This window comes from Cryptotermes secundus, unplaced genomic scaffold, assembly GCF_002891405.2.
Source record: "Cryptotermes secundus unplaced genomic scaffold, Csec_1.0 scaffold1799, whole genome shotgun sequence".
Taxonomy (NCBI): Eukaryota; Metazoa; Arthropoda; class Insecta; order Blattodea; family Kalotermitidae; genus Cryptotermes; species Cryptotermes secundus.
The window spans coordinates 12,434-35,377 of NW_019721788.1; the positions used below are offsets into that span (position 1 = coordinate 12,434).

Consider the following 22,944-nt stretch of genomic DNA (forward strand, 5'->3'; position numbering starts at 1 on the left):
GCTCAGAGTTCCTGGCTAGAGATCCAGAGGTCTAGGTTCGATTCCCGGCACTATCATATTTTCTGAGATGTAGTGGGTCTGGAAGAGGGTCCACTCAGCCTTGTGAGGATAACTGAGGAGCTATTTCATGGAAATAGTGGCTCTGGTCTAGAAAACCGAAATTAACGGCTGTGGGGATTCATTGTACTGACCATGCAACACCCTCTATCCCCCAAAGTTGGCACTAATTTTGCTGACAAGCGGAAGTTGCTCGGCCGGTATAGTTTGCTTGCAGACCAGAACTATATTTTTTTTGTTTCATTAGCACTACCAAGTTTCCTTCTGGGAGGCATGATTTGGTGTGAAGTGCAACACCACGCTACTGATCCATTTAATGTAAAACAAAGACAACCTCTCCACATAGTTTATGTATTCAGGTACAAACGATATAAACAATAAAAAGGAAACTGTCTTAGCATTTCAAAATATGAATTCATGCTGAAATATGTAGCTAAGTCACTATGTTGTGAACAAGAGAACATGAAGTATGAAAATCTCATAAAGATATTGGTTGCACTATAGAGTGCATAAGTATATGAACCATGAACATCTACTCCACAGGTGCCCATGCAGGGCATGTTGTGTGCATCAGAGGTATCAATAATGCCAACGTCATAGAAACACCTACCACCAACGACCACAATGGCTGACAATCAAACATCAAGCTTCTGCTCCAACAAAAACATTCAGGATAACCCCATATCAAACCAAAGATAAATCAATAAACCAACAAAACTGTAAGTAACATCTGATATGCACACAGAATATACATAAACATGTCCCTTAAAATAAAACTCCAATAAAACCCATCACATATTACAGAAAAGCCAAGATGTCCATGGCAACAGCATGTTAACCCACATAACCTAGAATAAGTCTGAGGTAATTACATAAGAAAACAACAGCATTACAGTGAGCAGCGAATTCCTTCATCACAACAACCAGCACACCTGATGAAGGCCGGTTGGGCCAAAACATGTAGTAATATACAATAAAGAGAAGAGTGAATATCAAGCAACACTGCACATAGGTGGCAAAAAGTGGTATGCAAAGTCAGAATGCATTGAATATTTACACTTTCTCCACTTCTGCATAGTTGTGGAACATTATAATGAACCTACTGAAAATGTCTTGCATCCAGGCACAAGATGGTGTCTCAAAGCTTGTGGAACAAAATAAGTTACCCTATTTCCTGCCCTGAACACTCCCTAATAGTGTATCAAATTCAGTCACATCTATAGCTGAGGATTATTACAAATGTCTGAAATGAAACCCTTGGGTTCTTGGACAAAATGCTGCCTACCACAGATATGAATGCTGGATTGCAAAGAATAATAATCCTGGTTGGGCAATGAAGCTGTGGCTCCTTCATTTCTGGTGATCAGTTGTCAGCTGTTAGGCAGTAACACTGATCCTGGTACACCAACAAAAAATCCCACCATGTCAAGGGACGTGGAAGGGAGAAAGGTTATTGTTTAGCAATGAAAAGGTACAAAACTAGCTACAGCTCTGTATATAGAACATGTTTTAGTGATTTGCAACTGCATATAGATCTCTTTGAGTCATGTGAAGTGAGATACTGTATTGTCAGAGTGCACTCTATTTGTAACACATACTACTGGGAAACTTGATAAAATGTTTTTACAGCAAATAACTCTTCCATGCCATAAATACCCGTAAGTGCTATTTATGTTTGTACCTCTTACAAAAAGTTTTGTCAATGTTCCTGCACTAAGACAGAACAGATTCCCAACCTAAACAAAGGAGGGTTGCAAAATGACATCAAAACCATTCACACATATTTGTTTGTTTTTAAAGTAAGGGCTTGCCACTGTCACACAAGTCTGAAATCCATGGGGACCCTTAATACTGCTTCTATTCAAGCTTATCTCACCAGATAGGAGTTCATACTTAGTATGAACAGTGCAAGTCTGGACTAATACAAAGCAACACACATCATAATTCAACTCATCCCATTAAAATGCATATCGAATAGCAAATACACTTAAAAACAAAATTTAAGTTTGCCTTCATGATCCATACAGCAATCTTTGACAAAATTAGCATTTGCAATACACAACTGTTACTGCAATGCCTCAGGCTCCACTACACTACTGTCAGAGGCCACGTCATCAGTTCATTCTAAACACCTGTGATGTGTGATATATATAAAAAATGAGGAACCTCAAATTAAACCATAAGGAACACTACCTGAAAAACAGTTATTTATAATTGTGTCTTGGCTTGTTATTTCTTGTATGTGCATGTGCGCACACTATATTCTTTCTTCACAAAAATTTCATCACCTTCAATAGTACTCAAACACAATCAAAATAAAGAATCAATCATTGCTTTAAGCATTTCACACTACAGTTGAACCCCCTTTCAATTTTCCTTAATTTAAGGCTTTCCATCATTTTACATTAAATTTCAATGCTTCCAAGTCAATAACACATCTTAAATTACCTCCATTCAAGATTTAGTCAGTTAAGTGTCCAAATCTACAGCTCCAAAAACAAACTTTATATGAGGATTTCATTATATTTTAGTCATCAACTAATACTGTCAACTCACCACTACTGTTCATCTCCGACATCTCTGAGGTTGTCATAACTGGAGTAGATAACCCTATGGAAGAAATGTTCTGTGTCCAGTGAGATACCCAGTATACCGATCTTGTTTCCCATCATGTGTTTAAAACATTATAGTAACTTATTAATGCCAATATAACGATCGCTGTTGCTATCTGATGACGACACAACATTAAAGATGTTTCAGACAGTATACAACTAATTCTCATAGCCAAGTTTTGCTTATTTTGAGATATTTGGAATTTAAAATTCATACACACTTCACCAAACAAAATTTAAAATCCCATCCCAAGGCTAAACAGCAAAATATTTAATTTCAAAGTTTTGATCAAAATCTATCTGCCTGCAAATATTCTATCATGGTATGAACTTTATGCAGTTATCACTGGAAAGGAAAGATGTGTAACTTGTAGTACTCTGTTATTTAGAAAGAGATGCTTAATATTTATTGCAAATAAAACATTTTGTAAAAGCTACACTATGAACCTAAATACACGCACATGTATGCATACACACGTTCGTCAAATGAGCTTGTGTAAATAAGCAGTAACTTATCAAAAACTGACTGAAAATAAGCAGCAATGTGAAATCAATTCAAGATTCTTTAATTTTATACACTAAATGGTATATTGTGGGAGCTGGGATAGCGACAGGCTGAATGTTGAGATTTGATTCCCAGAAGAGGCATGAAATCTTTCCCCACTCCTCTACAGCATCCAGACTGGCTGTATGGCCTATCCTGTCGGTAATGGGGAGGGTGGGGGGCTCTTTCCCCAGGGGTAAAGTAGCCAGTGCATGAAGCTCACAGCTCATCCAGTACTACAGTCCAGAACAAAGCTTCCACTCCCCCACATTCCTTCATGGTGTGGTAATTAATTAAGCACAGGGAAAACTTAATATTGCATGCCTTATTTTTTTCAAATGCTATTATTCAAAATTGTCCAAACATTAGTATTTCACTCATTATAACTGCATAATGTGCATGACAACTATGAATACTTGTTAAAAACTTTTAAATTATCCTTTACAAAAATCTCACAAAACAAGCCTCAGTGCTCTCTAAAACTGATAAAAAGCTTTCCCCTTATGGCACCTCTTCCTTCAAGACACAATGTTCAGGACCATTTTTCTAAATGTTGGCCAAGCCACAAACATATTCAGGATGAAACTGCCCAGTAACAAAAAGAGTCTCATCAACAAAGTGCAAAGAAACATTACAAAATAGCTCAGGAAAGGTTAAACACTACAGAGTGAAATATAACATCGCATCACTCACACAATCATATCCACTATGTCAAGATTCCATCAAGTCCCCACACATACATCACAACTGCAGCGATCATTACCATAACATTATATGGGATTCAACCAACTGAATGTGTAATAGCAAAATAATATTTCTCTCTCTTGGAAAAAGTATGTAGGTTGGCCAACAAGAAGAACCTGTGAATGTCAGAGCAATCAAATACTGAACAAATTACAACCAGTTACAAAAAATTCCACCACTAAAAATATATAAGCACTGTCATCCAAGGTCTGATTGCAAGTTCTTGGTAAGTTTGAATTTAATAAAACTTACACTGTATGCATTCATAATGCAGGTACACTTTACAACACACATACATACACACTCACACACACATGGTGAAGTCCGTTCATGTTGATATCAACTGGAAAAGAAAAGCAAAAGCTTATCAATTTATTTCAACACATACAACAGTTATGGCAGTGTCATGAAAATCAAATGTGAAAAAATATAAATTTTTTCTGTGTACAACTTTTGCAGTTTACTATTAAGCTCTAATTTTCCTATACAAGAATATGATTCACACAGAAACTTAGAAACCTGTGCCAAACTGAAATTAAGATATATATATAACTATGTATTACAGGATGGCAGACAGCTTCATAGAATTGTAAACTTACTGTTTCAGAAATCTCTGCCTTGTTATTACCACACATTACATATTTAATATCAACATTTTATTTCAGTAAAACTTCTTATCCCAAAGTCAAATGGTGTAGCTGGTAATAGAGGCTGTAGTTAGTTAGTTAATTAGAGAGGGTGGGTTTACCCATGCACCGTGACCAGTTTGATCTATTGTGCTTCCCTCTATCATATTCTACCAGTCTCTACACCCTACCGATAAATGGTGCGTACCATCAGTCCCGCCGAGCAAGCGAGTTCNACGAGTCATGAGGTGGGAACGTTACCTCTAGACTACAGAGGCCGCTAATAGAGGCTGTAAGTTCATTCCTCAAATCACAATGATCTTTACAGTATAAGGCCATATAAACTACACTTTACTATATCATTCTATGAACTCAGGTATACTTACACCTATACCAAGACCTTACACACCAACTTCCCAATCTAGCAACAATTTTCACTTACCGACTTCACAGTTGTCTTAATGAAATCCTTCTTATGGGCCAAATCAAACTCTGGATAATGAGCATACACTTGTTTGCAAACAGTTTTCATTGTGATCTCTTCCAAATTTGCACCCTCTAGAATCTCCTTGACGTATGTCTTGATTTCATCATCCTAAAATCATTACCACACATACACACACACATATATTCATAGTTACCACTTTTGGTCTCACATCTGATTGGTGGTCACATAAGTGTTTTCATATGTAGGGGACTGTATCCAACTTTGGTCGGATAGCAATGCACATGAATATTTCCCATTCAGACGATTATATAGCATAGCATAGCTGTTTGCTATATACATAAGATGGCATATGCATCAATATTTCCAAGACCATAAATATCATGTAATAGTTCTCTGTCTTTCCTCATGCTTTACTGTTTCAATAAGCACACAGTTCCCAAGAGTGTCTGCTTGTGTCTCGTGTTTTAAACAAAGCACACATCATGGCAAGCAAGAAGATACTGTGTGAGGATCGTACAGGATGGCAGGATCCAGTATTTGATTTAGTATTAATTATTCAACCATGCCATGAACAACATTTTGTAACATGGTGACACAGTACATCATGGAAATTAGTTTTCTTTTATTGCTAGTGGGGAGTGATTAAGTCCCTTTTACTGCGGCCACTTCTTGCCTATTGTGAGGGTGATTGTGGAGCAATTGATGGAATGAAGATTGGCAGGGGAAACCAAAGTACTCGGAGAAGACCTGCCCCAGCGCCAATTTGTCCACCACAAATACCACTTGACGAGACCCGCCGTGGTGGGAAACCAGCAACTAACCGCTTGAGCTACAGCATGGCCGAGATTAGTGCTTACTCTTACTGAGTGCGCTAGTGTCATGCTGTTTCTGTTCATGTGCCAGTTTATACAAAATGAGTGACAAAGGAATTTGTCTGTAGAACAATTTATAAAATCAGTTTACTGAAACAAGAATTGCTGTGGTCACACAGAGGTGGTTTCATGCCCATTTTCAAACATGATGGGCACCTTCATTCCCAAAAAAATCCATAAACTATATAATCAGTTTAATAATGATAGCTCAGTGCTGGAGAGGAAACATCGCCAGCCTTCATCTGCGCATTCTCCGGAGAACAAATCAACAAACAAGGCTGCAGCACAACTTGGGATATCCAGACAATCAATGCAATGAATACTGAAAAGTGAACTGAATTCGTATCCATATAAAATGACAGTGATTCTTAAACTTGCAGTTCAAAACAAACATCAAAGCAATATTTGGTTTTCTGGTGAGGCACGCTTCCTCTTGGATGTGGTTAATAAACAAAATGTGCATGCAATTTTGGGTGTCATAGAATCCATATGTGATTCATGAGAAGATGCACCATGCACTTAGAATTACAGTGTGCACTGCCATCTCAAGTCATGGACTGCTAGGGCCAATATCCTTTGAAGAGACAGTGAACAGTGAGTGCTATTTAAGCATGTTTTGCAATACTTTTGTGTCTCACCTTCTTGCTATAACCTTAAAGTACACATCAATAATGCAACAATATAACAGTCATCAAGAATATGTTACTCAATAAAATGTACTTTAATACTTTATGATGTTAAAATCATTAAAATGTCAATAGGACATTAAGAGTATATTTTATATATTAAGTGATTATCAAAATTTCTGAAATGTCTCTAGTTTTACATGTATTTTTTCTAGTTTTACGACATGTTTTGGCCTCACGTGGGCCATCATCAGGCGATTTTTCTTTTTGGGGAGACCACCGCACTGTTCACTTGTTCACCGTGCTCCCATGCATGTCAATGTTTAGGTCAATCTCATGACTAGTCATTTCGCTCTTTTGCAGCTACTGGTAGTTTTTGTGTGTCACTAGTGCGGTCTTTCTAGATAGTCTTAGTATACTTTTAGTGCCCTATTGATATTTTAATTATTTTAACATCATAAAGTATTAAAATACATTTTAGTGTGTGACACATCCTTGATGTCTTTTATATTGTTGCATTATTGATGTGTACTTTAATATATAAGGCTAATGACTCAATGCAACAGGATACTAAAATATAAAAATATAATATTCTTGCTATAGATCTGCTGTTACAAACTCAGTGGTTCATGCAGGATGGAGCCAGGCCACACACGGCGTGTTTTGGACTTTCTGCATGACAATTTTGACTCGCATGTCATCTCAAACTGATTTCCTGACTGTTTTACATGTGGACAGAACTGGCCCTTGAACAGTCCCCATTTAAACCCATGTGACTAATTACTCTGGGGATTCCTTAATGAAAAGATTTTTTCCAAAAATAATAATGGAATTGAGAGTAATAATCATTCAGTCCTGCAACGAGATATGTGAGGATATATTGCCATCGAGTAATCAGTATCACAGTTTCTGTTGAAGAAGCTGCCAGACGTAATGGTGGTCATACTGAACACCTCATTCACAGACGATAAATCTCCATGCAATGGTCTTTCTTTTTGTATGTCAGTTTATAGTATTGTAATTGAAATAGATATTTTATTAGTAGATCAAATACTGGATCACTTCAATAATAACCTCTATATTGGAAGTGAAGTGTTTAACGAAGATTCAGAAGACTAATTCCAGAATCTGATTCCAGTGAATCAAGCATGAATGAAGGCCTGACTATCCAGAAATTGCCTTGATAACTAACGTTACAGATGAGGCCACATCTAAAACATCACCAAGCTATGTCCGCCTCTTCTACCATCTACAGCAAACGCAGGCCTGAATACTGACATCTGGAACACTGATGTTATATCTTTTGTGAACTTATTTATTACAAATAATTTTCTTGAGTATGTCTGTGACCAAACTAACCTGCATGCTAGCCAAGTGATTAGTACTACACCACGCCCTTCCACAAAACATTCACATTTTCAGACAAACCTTTAGTAACAGTGTCAGAACTGAACAAATTTTGGGGGTCGAAGTATGTGACTGGGATAATAAATAAATCTACTCTGGCTGCACAACCCACTCAAAATTGCACACTATGGCATTATGGTCATGACAGTGTGCGATTCAGTGTCAGGATATATATTTATACACTGTGGTATATGATGCCAGTAATATGACACTTGAAGACATAGTTTTTCAACTTCTGAACCTCTATCTATGAAAGGGGTACAGAGTGTACATGGACAATTACTACAACATTGTCTGCATGGCAAAACAGTTGCATGAACAAAGTTTATGTGTCTGTGGAACAATTACACAAAATAATGGGATACCATGTGACCTCAAAGATCACCAGAAGACCCTCAAGCAAGGTGAAATGACATTTTGGAGGGACAGGGAAGTGCTCTTTTTGTCATAAAAAGTAAAGGTATCTCTGTAACAGGCCATGGAGGCACATAGGGTTGTGATATATTGAGGTTCCCACACTTTCTAGGCAATTGGCTCTTAGATGGCAGAAGAATATTCCTGGTACTCATTTCTGTTACAGGCTGAGTCGACCCCAGGGCCACTGTGTGGATGGAAGGATTAGGCCAATTGAAAAAAATCCAATGACCTAATCGGGACTTGAACCTGCGACTTTCTGGCTTGTAGCATACTGCCTCAACCAAGTACGCTACCGTGTGCCCCTTTCTTTTGTCGTAGAGGACAAAACAGTCATAACCATAATAGTATCTAATGTGCATCCTGCTGAAATGCCTCAAATGTGAAAACAATTTGGCAGGAAGCAGAACCCAGAATGTGCGACTGATTATAATACATTTATACACAGTGTGTACAATGCAGTCCAGTACCCTTTGACGAGGAAAACTGATGAGTCCAAAGAAAGTGCTTTTGTCTTCTCCAGTGTGCACTATTTAATACCTTCCAAACCATTTGTAAATGCAAATCCAGAAGGACGGGATATCTGGATTTCATGAAAACTGTGCCCTGTAGCTTACTTCTGGTAAGTGAAAAGGAATTATCCAATATTCCTCCATAACCTGAAAGCATGGAATCAGCTTCTACTGCATCTTCAATGCAATCTCCAGATGTTTTCCACCAAATAGCTCCCATAAAGGACCCATCATTTCAGTTATATGGCAAGAAAAAGGATCGTGTCTTGCTGAAATTTCCAGCAATGAGGGGTTACAATAGTCTGACAAGACGATGTACAATTTGTTCAAAGAAACAAGATAATTAGTGAAACTCGGCGGTACTGTCGAAAGTGTGATGTTCCTCTACATCCTGAGAAATGTGGTACCAGGTACCACACTCTGAGTGTACTAAAACATCTCCAGAAGGTATATACAAATTTTCATATTCCTGTGTATCATATTTTATGAGCAGAGTGTTTCTGGATTTTGGTGGTAAATGAACGCATTTAAAGTACCCTGACATTTAAAAATCCTGGGCTGGGGATTTCAATTGCTCACTGACAGGTTGGTAGTGAGCAGTGAAATACCTAAATTATATTAATTTCCCAGGCTTACATTCTTTATCACTGTTCCAAAATATTATTTACCTATCTGTAGACCAATGTTAAACCACAGCAGAATCTCATTCACTTACACTTCATTATATCATTCATTTCATATTAGAATATGTTTCAAATACTGATCCTTTTTCCCATCTGATTTTAGAATTGCTCCAATTCTGTCTTCAATGTATGGCGGAAGAAATTAATTTATCAGTGTTCCAGGTTCATGTCCTGTAGGAACAATGATTCTGAGATGGTATTTCCTCACTGCCAGGAGAATTTTGATTTACAAACTGATGCTGAGAAGCATATTAGTAATAATACTGTCACGTGTTTCCTATGTGACACGACAAATAACTTCACTCTGCTTTGGATTTAGCGAATATTTATTGTACGCTTTTATCCACACTTACATAATACACAGTGTCACATTTACTCCTTCTGCTATAGTCCTTCCACATTAAAACTGTACTCGGCGACTGTCAGTCTTCAACTGAACTCCTTAGGCATTCCAGTTACTCTTATAAACCCTTAGTCTGACAGCGGAAAACACACCTCGATTCACTGTTGCATAATCACTGTATTTACAGAGGTGTTGCTGGGTAATGCTACTGAGAGATGTTTACTGCAACGCTGCGTAGCAACCAGCGCGCTTCGGCTCGGCATAGCACGGACAAACACCGCTTTCCTTACTGTTGCGTAACCTCATTCCATATCCCATTGCCCAACAACGGTTTGACATCACACTGCTCTCTTCTTAAGGCTGTTTGTCACGAATAGCCTAACAGTGCATCACTGGTCCTTTCCTTCCAAGGTTGTACTTGCAATGTCTTCTTTTTGTCTGGCTCGATGTTTCTTTTCTTCCTCTTGTCCGTTCTCCAACCACTACATCCGCTCTCTCCTTAGGACCAGCTCATCTTGAGCAGATTACTGCTACCGTGCCAGGAGACCCAGTTTATCACATTCATCAGAAGTGCTTCCTTTCTCTCTCTCACTATCTTTCACTCATTCTAGCTGGGGAGGCCGGTGCTTCTATATTACTGGTTCCTCCTCTTACGCTAATGTTGCTTCTTTTTCTGCTTCAGAGGCGGCCTAACCCTCCACATGGTCCAATTCATGTTCTGTTGCTCCAGAGGATGCTGATACCTCCTCAGTGTCGATTATTTCACCTTCTGAAACCCACCAAACATCCTGTTGCTCTCTTCACGAATTTCAGGTCTAGTGCCTTCTTGAGAGTTTTACAGGCCGGTCCTATTTTTCCCAGAGGTGATAGCTGTCTTGAGCTGCACCCTCCAATACTGATCGCGGTTGCTCTCCTCTTTCTCTCATATAGCGGCTGCTTGCCGCCTCGGTCCTTAATTCCATTTTTGCATTCAGGTCTCGTTTGATATCTCCTCCCAAGCATCCGTTCTTTCGGGGCTCCTAGTACCACACTGCCATTGTTTCGTCCGTAACGCCTGTGTCCCGCACAGCATGTAATCTTCCTCATGGCTGTGGTTACTTCTTTCCGTGGTCCACAATTTTTTCTGAAGATGTTCCTCTTGCACCATGCCACTGTTGCATGGCGGGACACTTTCCTGCAAGTGGCAGCCAACTTCATCTGGGATCCACAATCTCCTTGGTCAGTTTCTTCGGCTCCCCGTGTCACCCTGCAACTTGCTTCTTGCCCCTATGGCTCCTATTCCATCCTCTGACCGGTTTCACTACGGCATCTTCGTTGGGGACTTTGTCTTGTTGTACCACCTCAGGTTTTGTTTCCACTGAGGTTGGCCCTTTCTCTTCTAGGCGTGTCTCCATCGTTTCTTTGCAGGTCATCGTCTCTTTTCGGGTAATCGACATCATTTCTTCCACAAGCTCCTTAAGCTTTACAACTGTTTGGGCATGGTTTGCGGTCATCATCTCTTTCATCATTTCTTTTAGCTCTCTTCCTTCGGCTTGCCTATCAGACTCTGGTTTGGTTGGCCTTCCTGTCTTCTCAGTTGCTTTTTATTTCTTCTTGGATGGCTTTCCTATGGGCATCTAATTTTGCCAGCAGGCATTCCATCATTTTTTCTATCTCCATAGTGCGGCAGTATAACACACTCATAAATTCAATTATTTGTTTTAAATTGAGGCGTGTTTAAGTTTGTATCCCACTTCTGTAATATCAGTTGTCACATGTTTCTCATGTGACACGACGAATAACTTCACGCTGCTCTGGATTTGGCAAATATTTATTGCACACTTTTATCCTCACTTACACAATTCAGTGTCACATTTACTCCTCCTGCTATAGTCCTTCCAGACTTCAATTGTACTCGGCAACTGTCAGCCTTCAACTGACCTTAAGCATTCCAGTTACTCTTATAAACACTCAGTCAGACAGCAGAAAACGCACCTCGCCTCACTATTGCGTAATCACCATGTTTACAGAGGCATTACTGGGCAATGCTGCCAAGTGATGTTTACTGCAACTCTGCACAGCAACCAGTGCGTTCGGCACGGCACGGACAAACACCACTTTCCTTACTGTTGCATAACCTCGTTCCATATCCTGTTGCCGAACAATGGTTTGACATGTCACAATTCATTTTGATGCAGTTTATTCCTAAATACATTGTTTTCTGTACCATATTCTAGTAATCAGGAGATTAAAAAAAACAGACGACACTGAACTACCAGAGATATAAATCTGAAAAGCTACTTTAGATTTTGCAAACAAGCTTGGCTAACAGGTATTGTGCAGGCCTCGAATGTTTTGGTCTGAATGTGTTAAAAGATACAAGTGAAGCACGATGAAAAACAACAAGCTATATCACCACCAAAGATACTGTAAGAGAAGACTGGCTACATTACTTTCCTTTCTCTCCTAAAATAAATCATTCAATAGGATGCATATTACATGCCCACTCATTCAACATGTAATATACACTGTGACTGGTTACCTCCCACTACACTGGGAACCCCTGATAGTGGCCTCTATGGATTCTCTGAATGATTTCGCTACCATTCCCAGTGGCAAACTTAGAAAACTGGAAAATCATAAAGGGGAAGTTAAATTTTATTCAATAGTATTTATTCATAGTGCATTTATTTCAAGAGGAACCCTCTGAACAATACACCCAAAACAGGGGAGAAGTAAACAGCAAAGCCCAAAATTTTCTTTTATATGGTAAAGGTAAAGTTGTCCTTGCACCTAATAAAGCATTATACCATACTGGTACATGATGGGAGAGCATGTATAGCTCTACACATTAACCTTGGCACTAGATGGAGGTGAGTGATGAGCTTCATGCCCCATTTACCTTATTCCCAGGGAAGGAACCCTTGATACCCACTGGATAGGAGGCTGGGTGGGCCCGACTGTAGGGACAATGTGGAGAGGAGAAATACTTCCTGCAGATGCCTGGAACTGAACCGATTCCTTGGTTATCCTGCCTGTAGCCTTAATCATTATACTGAATGAGCTACCAAGAAAATTATCTTGTGCACTCAACGTCTCACAACCCTATGGGCCTTCATGGCCTGTTACAGAGACAGCTTTACTTTTACTCATATTGTACATGCATGTTTTATAAAAAACTTTTCAGAAGCTTCAGTGGCTTAAAAAAATCCTCTTTCTTTGCTACTCTTGTAGCTGAACACATCAGCAGAACTCCTGAGTCCAGGCTGGCTATTATTCTTTCAATAAGGCTTCCAGTTTTGTAACATCACATTAGCAAATGATTTTTCATCTAATACACTTGTACAATACTATCCCTTGTTCATAATTCAATAAACGCCGTGCACTGTTCACTACAGAAATGCTGATTCAACCTGCACATAGTGAAAAAGTACAGGACTGGTCCTATGGTCCACATTAAAACTTGGCCTTTCTGCAGAGGTTATCTCCAGTCATTCTTAAGCTGTAGCACTAAATACTGGCAACTGGATAGGGATACTTTACCCTGGGGATAAAGGCCCTTGGTACCCACTGAAAAAGAGAGTGGGTGGGCCCCCAAGGCTGGTCTGGACATTGTGGAAATAAGAAAAATTTATTCTAGTATGATCGTCATTCAGCCCATAGCCTAATCACTATACTACCTGAGTTAACCAATCTACAGTGAACCTGTCTCATGTGCAGGATATCTCCACAAATCATGAAGATATTTTCATCTTGTTAACTTCATTCTGTGTATCAGCCATGAAAAACACTGACATTGTGTGCGCTGCAAATATTTAAATACAGTAGAACTTGGTTATAACGTCATCAAAGGGACCTAAAAATAGTGTCATTATAAACGAATGTCGTTGTAACTGAAATGGGCACTTCCACAGTAGCCTTATGTTAGTCACGTAAAAATCTACCAAAAACCGAGTTAAAATGTTGCATTTTTTAGTGAAATACGTAGTTACGTACAGACTAACGTAACATTAACGTGGAATTGCCTAAATGTGTAATATCAAAGACATATTACAGCGCTTTTCACTGACAATACACACGGCACTAATACTGTATATTAAAGGTAGGCCTACTCACCAAATTACAGTAGATTACATCAATTGTTGTGCCTTACTGTACCTAGATACGAGTACAGTAATCAGTCATCTTCATCTGTTTCCTGTTACTTTCCCAATACACACTTTCTAAATTACGTTCAATGTCCATATCAGAGAAATTCAGGAATGAAAATGATGTTACATACAAGGTTGATGCATTTGTGCATGTCTTACTAAGCAAGGTATAAAAACAGTTGCTTTATGAGGAATTAGTTCGTACCATTGAATATTTGACGCAATAGACAAGGTTTCGCAGAAACCGATGTTGCTATAACCAAGTTTTACCGTATTATCATCACAATACAAACTCCCATCAAAGACCCAAACATAATCAATACTTAATACTTGCAAGGGGGAGGGAAGTGACCACCCCTGCAATCTAGTGGTCAGAGTTCCTGGCTACAGATCCAGAGGTCTGGGTTCGATTCCCGGTGCTATCAGATGTTTTCTGAGAAGTAGTGGGTCTGGAATGAGGTCTGCTCAGCCTCGTGATGATAACTGGGGAACTATTTCAAGGAAATAGCGGCTCCGGTCTAGAAAATCGATACTAACGGCCATGGGGATTCATTGCGCTGATTACGCGACACCCTCTATCTGCTGAAGTTGGCATTAACTTCGCCGATAAGCAGCAGTTGCTTAGTCAGTATAGTTCGCTTGTGGACTTAAACCACGGAGTTTGTTTTTTTGTTTGTAAGGGGGAGGGTAGAATGACTGGGGGCTTGTCTTGTCAGTGTTTGCAAAGTGAAGGGGTTAAAATACTAATACATACCGTTGGAGGTGCCTTTGCCTTTTTTGAAAGAGGTTCATCTTCAGATGAAGAGTCATCACTCTTGCTACCAGATTTCCTCTTCTTAGGAGCTGGTTTCTTTTCAGCTTTCTTGTTTGGAGTTTTTTTAGTGGTAGCTTTCTTTGTAGATGCTTTTTTTGCATTAGATGCTGTAGTCTTACCACCCTTCTTCTTAGATTTTGGCTCCTATACAAATCAGAAGCCAACTTGTTAAAGAGAACATTATATTGCGGCTTATTTACACCATGCGTGAGCTGTTGAGCCACAGAGACCTGTGGGCATGGTATAAAAAAAAAGTGTTTTCCCTGTGCTGTGCCACACTGCACTTGCTGCTATGCAACAAAACACTTCTTTTCAAGAAAATATGCTGCTTCCTGTGCATTCTCAGTGGGGAGGCTATATAACAAAATTCCAGGAATAACCAGGGCAGTATTTGAGAGTGTTTAAGTGTCTAAGTAACAGTGAGAGTGTTTTAAGTGACAGCCATGTGAAGTTCAGAGAAGACCTGCCAAGATTTAAAGTGTGATCAGCAGACTGTGTTTATGTGTAATACTGGGAGTGTGATATCCAGTGAGACTGTTGTAGTGAAGACTGCGAATCCTAGCATGCAAGCAACAGTGAATTATGAAGGGTGTAAATCAGCAATAGCGCTGTAATTTAAATGTGATTACGAGAGGTTGTAACCAAGGTGCTAATAAATCTAATCATGTGAACTAGAACTAGTCATTCTCATCACGCACCCCAGCCTATATGTGACATGTTAACATCACAAATTTTATCGGAATTCTCAGTGTTGACAATACTCCAGTTCATACTCTGTTGTATCTGTAAACTTTCTGCTGAATATACTACAATTTAACAATGTTCGTCATCCAGTTCCTTTCACTGCATGCACAACTGTTACATTAAGCATTATGGGGAAAAGTATGATGCCTAAGTTGGAGGCAATAATTGACTGTCTCATATTTACTTCATTTACATATAGTACCAAAGTATGTTAATTTTAAGTGTACGAAGCGCTCAAACTACATTAAGATTTGATGGTGAGGGAAAGAACAAGTTTCAGCAGAGAGTCTGTATGTCAATATTGCCACTCCCTCATTTCTACTTGTACTGCGCATATGATCATTGGGGAGGAAAGGGGTATAAGGAACAGAGTGACAGTTCTACTGTGTTTTAGTGCAGATAATAGTGAAAAACTTCAGCCTTTGATTGCCAGAAAAGTCTGAAAAATCATGTTGCATGAAAAGCTTAAAGAGCTATCCTTGCAACTGAAAATCTTCTATGAATGCATGGGTAACTGGAAGACTAGGGAGTGGCTGATCTCTTTTGAAAGCAAACTGGCTGTCCAGAACAGGAATGTCCTTTTAATACAGGATCAGTGTTCTGCTGTTGCCAACAAGGAGCAAACTCTGAAGAATGTATGCCTGTTGTATTTGCCACTGAACACCACCAGTTACATGCAGCCACTGGACTGGGGTATCATCTTCTGCATGAATTGTATGTATTGAAAGTGTCTTGTCACAAATATCACCAGAAATGTTACTGCAGCAGACATTAGGAAATGGAGTATTTTGGATGCCATGTGCACTGTTGCCTGCCATGCAACAGGAATCCATCATGCCTGTAGTTATTGAAAACTGCTTTGCAAAATGTGTTTTGGCAATGTACGTGAAAGTTCTGAAGATGAAGGAAACAAGTTGGTGGAATTCCTAGGTCAAATTAATTGTCCAATAAACTTGAAGAGTTTCTCAATGTTGACAAATTGATCCCAATCACCAGAAGACAAGTTTGTACAGTCCTAGCTATAAGCATGTGGCAACAGTGGTGGAAACTGAGAAGAGATTATAGAGGAAATGCATTCACTTCCAGTGCACCCAGCTTGCAAAGATGCATTAATGGCCTTGTTGTTGTCAAACTCTAATAAGATCAAGCGACACTGATGACAGAATCATTAAAGTTATTCAAGATTTTGTATCAAGAGCATAAAAGAACACTCTGAAACAAAGGTTAATTGAGCCATACTTTAAGCAATAAACTAGGATCAAAGTCTAACAAATAAGAATCTTTGTTTGCAGGCTTGCATTTTTATGTAAATTGTATTGAATTATGTAGTACACGTTTAAATAAATAAACAATAATGACAGCTTATGAATTAAATACAAAAATCACAGCTTACAACATAACATCAGGACTTCAAATACCCAATTTACAGGTTACATCCTCACTGAAAAAAAAATTGCTTAATTTGAACTCCAATTTTCCAGTTCTGAGCACGTTGAGTTAATAAGGTTTTACTGTATTTAGGACTGAACATGGATATTTGCACTATGCATTTTTTTCTCACTGAGGCAGTTTCTTAAAAGTTTTCATAATATATCAATGTCCCTTAAAACATGGTGCCTATAACACATGAATGCATCACCTCACCACATTCACCAAGTATGTTCCAGAAGCAGCTTAGTGTTTGGTGTACCGAAACTACGAATAATTTGCTTACTGAAAACTATCAAACAATTAAAAATTCTAGAATGGAATCAAAATAATGTCCAAATTCTGAATGATTCATTCACTACTTTCTGAGAATTATTCAATGGCAAGAATAATTTTATAGCACCCATAACAAAAGAAGCCACTACATTTCTGTAAGAGGGAACAGCATGTACAATATGAAATGCTATTTTGTAAGGCATAAACAGGGATTAGTAGATGGGAACTGATCTGCCAGGCGTGACCTTTAGGTGAATGGTATGAGCACATTAGGATATGTTTCCTTGGTGAAATGACAATTCTTTGAAGGCTCCTTTGTTATTCCTACGATGTATTATGCATTGGTAGCACTGCAAAATATACATTTATGTGAAGCCAAAAATGAAACAGAACATGACTCGTGGCAGAATTTTATGGGTAGTGGGGAGAGACAGAACTCATTTTAAAAACTGAAAAATTTTGATGTGCTTAAATAACCACAAGGTACATAAAAATTGACTCCTTGCCAGAGACCATGTCAACAATTCTGAACATCACATGATATTAACAGTATTCTCTTAGAAGCCTGGAAAATAATATACAAATTTCAGAACTCAGGAAAAACTTACATCTTCATCACTACTGGCTGGAGTTTCATTCTCATCAATATCTTCTTCACTGTCCTTTTCTTTGTCAGATTCTTTTGCCTTTCTCCTGTCACGAGAGCTGCGTTCCTTCTCAGACTCAGACGATGAATCTTCCTTCAGATTTGCTCGTTTTGACTTCCCACGTCGTGATCTTGTTGGGCGTTTCTCTTCATCTTCTGATCTGTTAAAGCCATAACATTTGCAACATGGATCTGCATCGGTAATACAGGAAGCATCTACCAAGCTTTAACTAGATATACTGGGCCATTTGCCAAGTACACTTCACTAAAAAATTACAGCAACTTATAACTAGTCAGTACAGACTCTTGTAATAATACACATTAACTACAGTGGAAGGTACAATGAAGGAGTGAAAAAATGATGCTACAATGAACACTCATTACAGGATGTTTACAATCTAAATATACATAAATCAAATAGCAAATATTTGCAGTCATCTCTCTGTAACTGGTAAAAACGCTTGACTTTATTTGAGAATTAAGTTATTCTATAATACTTAAACTACATGTCCATCATACTGTCAAATTTAAACTCAACAGATAGACCAAAGAAAGCCTCGAGAATTTAATAGCGACTTCATACTCTGAATATCAGTAACCCCACAGTAGGAATCATCGATGTCTGTATGGTACTACGCATCAAACAATTATGATGCCAAAGGGTCTAGCACTGAACTGTAATAATATTTATGACCAAATTGAAGTACTTTCCTTTCACATTTTTCCTCTATTGCAGTCAAATTTCTTACAAACTTAAAATAAAACTATGTTAAGTCTCTTACTGTTAAAGCACAGAAACTACATTCGTACACTATTATCTTGTATCTGGTACTACCCTACGAGCAAGAAACGACAGAAAAAGACAGCATACACAATTTGAAGTGGTGTTACTTCACTTTGTACATTTTCCAGATGTTTACTCCCTATTAACATGAGCCTTTCCACATTATTTAAAGCATGCACTGAAAGTAACACAAATAGCCTGCATGTTTAAATGTTAATAAAAAGGGTGTCAGAGTAACCACTAGGTTCCTATTGTGACACGTTACCTTACGTCCATCGCCACGCAACGGCTACAATGGAAACTGCAGAGTTCCAACTCAATGAAGGAGCATTCCCGAGGCAACGGACTGCTGAACACGTGAGTTTGGAATAGGCACTTCCATGGTAACGCAAAGAACAGGAAGACGTTGCATAGACAATGCAGAAGTAACGAACGCGTATCCCCAGAAATGAACTACAGAGAGTTCGTTGTGCCCGTTACATAACAGCGGACAGTAGAAATGAAATAGTGAGGAATGGTGTCTGGTATCCAGTCCACAGAACACCTACATAAGCCGAGAGCTACAGAAGACAGCAAGAAGTCAGTATTGGGATAGCTGTCGCCGAAGACAGCTGAGATCCAACCACGGCCAAGGATAGTTGAGACGTCGCACTGGAGTATTGGTCCAAAAGTCAAGTGATATTGCAAGTGGTAATAATTGTAAGGTGTGTAAAAGTGAGTGTCCAATAAAGATTCGCTAAATCCGAGACCCATGTAAAGTTATTTGTTACGTGACATACCCAACACGTGACACTATTTATGTTTCTTTTACAGGGGCTTGGAAGTCCTGGGAGTTGACTGCTGTGCATATATGGATTAGCTTAATCATAGGGAACAGGCTTTAAGGGACACTTACTGGAATCCTTCTATATAAACTCCGAGACCTTCAAGTTCATGCAAATACAAACTTAAAGGCCTGTGTTGATTGGTGATGAAGGGAACAGGTAGGATGGCTGGGTTTCCACAAATAAGTTAAGAGAAGAACTTGGAGGTAGGACTGTGCCAACGGTACCTACTCTACTGTGATATCTGTGATCTTAGACTGAGCCACTGCCCTGAGAAGATAATTAACTATGTGCAAGAGGGCTGTATCCCTCTTGTGACATGACATAATTATAAACTGGAACTAGCTCAAGTCAGTCTGTTGTTGTCAGTTTACCATACAAACAGCAGATACAGCACTCCTGTAATATTACTTATATGTCAAACAGCAAATAACCCCTCTGCAACACATGAACCATCAAAGAGATATAACTTGACCGGCTGAGAGAAGATAAAAATTGGTTCCTACATCTGGAAGGTGTTCAAACCAGCAGCTGGTAGAGGGCCAGGGCTGACTATAGGCTAAGAATGGTGCAATAACAATTCACTTTAACAGAGAAAAGACCACATATATTGATGTTCTTTTTTTCCTGTGATACATCATGAATCACTTCAGTAGAGAAGTCCTAGTTACTCATCTGATATTTGGATTGATAGTAGTTCTCCTAATGGAGAAAATGTCAGGGCAACAGTGTGAACACCTATCCTCCTGCACACCTACTGAGAATGTTGGGGACTGCAACTCTTATTGGCTCCTCTCTTTCCATCCATACTCTTAATAGGTCCAGAACCCATGCTGCCAGGTGCTCAATGGCTTGTGAAGAACAGGAAGTAGCAGCTGAAGTCATGTTTTCAAACATTTTTACACAAATTCAGAAATGAAAGAAATAATTCTTACAGCAGAAATTCTGAAAAAGTGCTCTCATTAATACTGTATAATAATGTCATTGATAGTGCGTGAGAAAATTCTCAACAGAACAAGCTTTCATCATACTGAACTTCTACAGTAGCATGTACTATAGCAACTATATTGGAACATACTCTGAATAGCCTTTGCTGTTGGCTTTAACTGCACTGCTCCTCTTTGGACGAGGTGGTGGAACAGGTTTCCCTGAATCTTTTGGCTCCAGCAAAAATGTAACAATTCTTTCTGCTATTTCTTCACGGTTACCCTTCTTTTCCAAGTCTAAGATTCCACACAAACTCTTTAAAACCCTTGATTCCAACCTGTAAGAATGAAAAATATCATTCAAAGGCCACTTCTGCAAGAGGCAATTTGAGGAAAGTAATGCTCGGTGGCTAAGGCACACTTCTTATTAACATAGCAACACTATAAATATGACATAAAAGATTAAAGGCAGTATAATAACAACAATTTAACATTTACTTTAGAATTTATTTTAAGAAATTAAAATCACAGTTTTAGTTACCATTAATTTAATTTTCTTTTCCTGATTTGATACATTATAATGTATAATTGTAATAGTTTCTGTAATTAACATTGTGTGATAAATAATTATTTATCACACAATGTTAATTACAGAAACTATTATAATTTTTGAAGATTCTTCCTTTAATTATATATTCATATAAAAATTCATGATTAATTAGAGCAGAAATTACTTTTTTTAAGTTTCTAAGTTTCTCCTTTCTTCAAATGCACATTGCATGTTTTATACATAATACAAGACAATACACACATTTTATGAAGACCTTTCTTCCTATACAGTAAACACTTTCCAAGAAACAATGGAAATTCATTTCCTTAGAAGCATCTGGTTTGAACTGAAGCATGGCACCACATAAGATCCACGTCACAGTCCTTGCAGTAGTATGTATTTCCCTCCTTGTACTTTTCCCTTGCCATCTCTCTTGGAGCAGTATACTACACACTGCCTTGCAGTCTTTCCTATTTGATGGTTGGTGGAATAAACTCATGAAGTGTTGCTGTCAACCTATGGGGGTTGGTAATGCTGGGCCAGGTGTACACCTAGTTTAAGTCACAAAGCAAATGCTTTTAATCCTAAATCTGGCCTTTTCAGAAGATGGATCCAACCCAGCCTCCCTTTGTATAGCATTAAACTTTCGACTACAATGACATCACATTCAGGGGCAATTCAGGAACAGAAAACTTGCCAAATCTTGTTTAGTTTTGGATTAGGACATGTGGCTGGATCATAAGAACCACTGCCAGAGAAATGCAGGAACTGTTTTAGAAGTATAAAACAGCAACAGGACATAACTCTTGGAAAGAAAGGTGGGGATTGGGAGTGCTTCTTGTTCCAACACTAATCGAGTACTGGCTTCCTTGCACAATCCTCAAAATCTCACTAAAACTTCTATGATGTCAATCTTTGTGCCTTGAGAATCTTTGCAGAACACTTCCTAGAATGCATTCCTTTGTGTAATGATTAGTTTCCATAACAGTAACATTTACATGATGATCAACAAAACTGTCTTAAACTTCACTTTCTTCTGAATCAGATAAGTCAGAAAATTCTGAGGTTTAAGATTCATTGCCTGAAGATTCAGAATCAATGTTGTCACTGCCTTCCATCTTGAATGCAAGAACAAAGAGCAATATACAGGGTATCCCAGGAGGAATGTGCCAAACTTCGGGAGGGTGTTCCTTATGTTAAAGTATGCCGATATAACCCAAAACACCTATGTCCAAAGTTGAACGGTTACGGAGATAATGGCCCGAGAAAAGTGTGGTCTTCTGGCAGGTCCACGCATTGTACCTGTCAGCTGAGACGTCTTATCTATGTTTGTCCTTGAGTGTTGTGATTCACACTAGCTGTAAGCTCATGTGCTACATACAGAGTACGTTGCGGCCGTGTTGTGAATGGTTGGTAAATTAGTTGTGCGGAGTTGCTGAAATGCCTTTTGTGTTTTCACATGTGGAATACTGTGATATGCATTTTGTGTGTGGATTTTGCGGTGGCAATGCACGTGCTGTTGTTGAAGAATACCAATCCTGATCGAAGGATTCCACCTCGAAGTGTATTTACGCAAATTCACCAGACATTGCGTGATACTGGTTCTCTTCCGAGTGTTTCTGTGCACTCTGAAAGGGAGGATGTACGAATGATAAACACACTAAAGAACATTCTTGAGATGGTTCAGAGAAGTCCGCGTCTGTCCACTCGTAGAATGTCCTCTCGCATTGGTGTATCACGTATGCAGGTGTGGCGAACTTTACATGATGAAGAGTTGTATCCTTACCATGATCAAAGGGTAAAACATCTGGAACCAGGCGACCATGCACAGCGTATGGATTTGTGCCACTGGATGAAAGCTCATCCTGAAATCTTAAGCGTCATTTTATTCAGTGATTATGCGTCTTTTACCCTGGATGGTGTAAATAATTTAC

The 22,944-nt window shown here is 38.8% G+C and overlaps 1 protein-coding gene across 2 annotated transcripts in view; it reads right to left on the bottom strand.

Annotated features, from left to right (window-relative positions):
- Window positions 1–392: 392 nt before the first annotated feature.
- The window catches only part of LOC111875815 (protein DEK), a 37,486-nt gene continuing 14,934 nt past the window's right edge, over window positions 393–22,944 (bottom strand). For both annotated transcript variants that reach the window (XM_023872357.2, XM_023845599.2), the window contains exons 5-9: window positions 20,613–20,798; window positions 17,889–18,087; window positions 14,773–14,976; window positions 5,026–5,178; window positions 393–4,300 (exon numbers count right to left, since the gene is read on the bottom strand). In XM_023872357.2, the coding sequence (XP_023728125.1) occupies window positions 4,286–4,300; window positions 5,026–5,178; window positions 14,773–14,976; window positions 17,889–18,087; window positions 20,613–20,798 (757 nt within the window). In that variant the 3' untranslated portion in view covers window positions 393–4,285. The remainder of the gene's footprint in view (window positions 4,301–5,025; window positions 5,179–14,772; window positions 14,977–17,888; window positions 18,088–20,612; window positions 20,799–22,944) is intronic.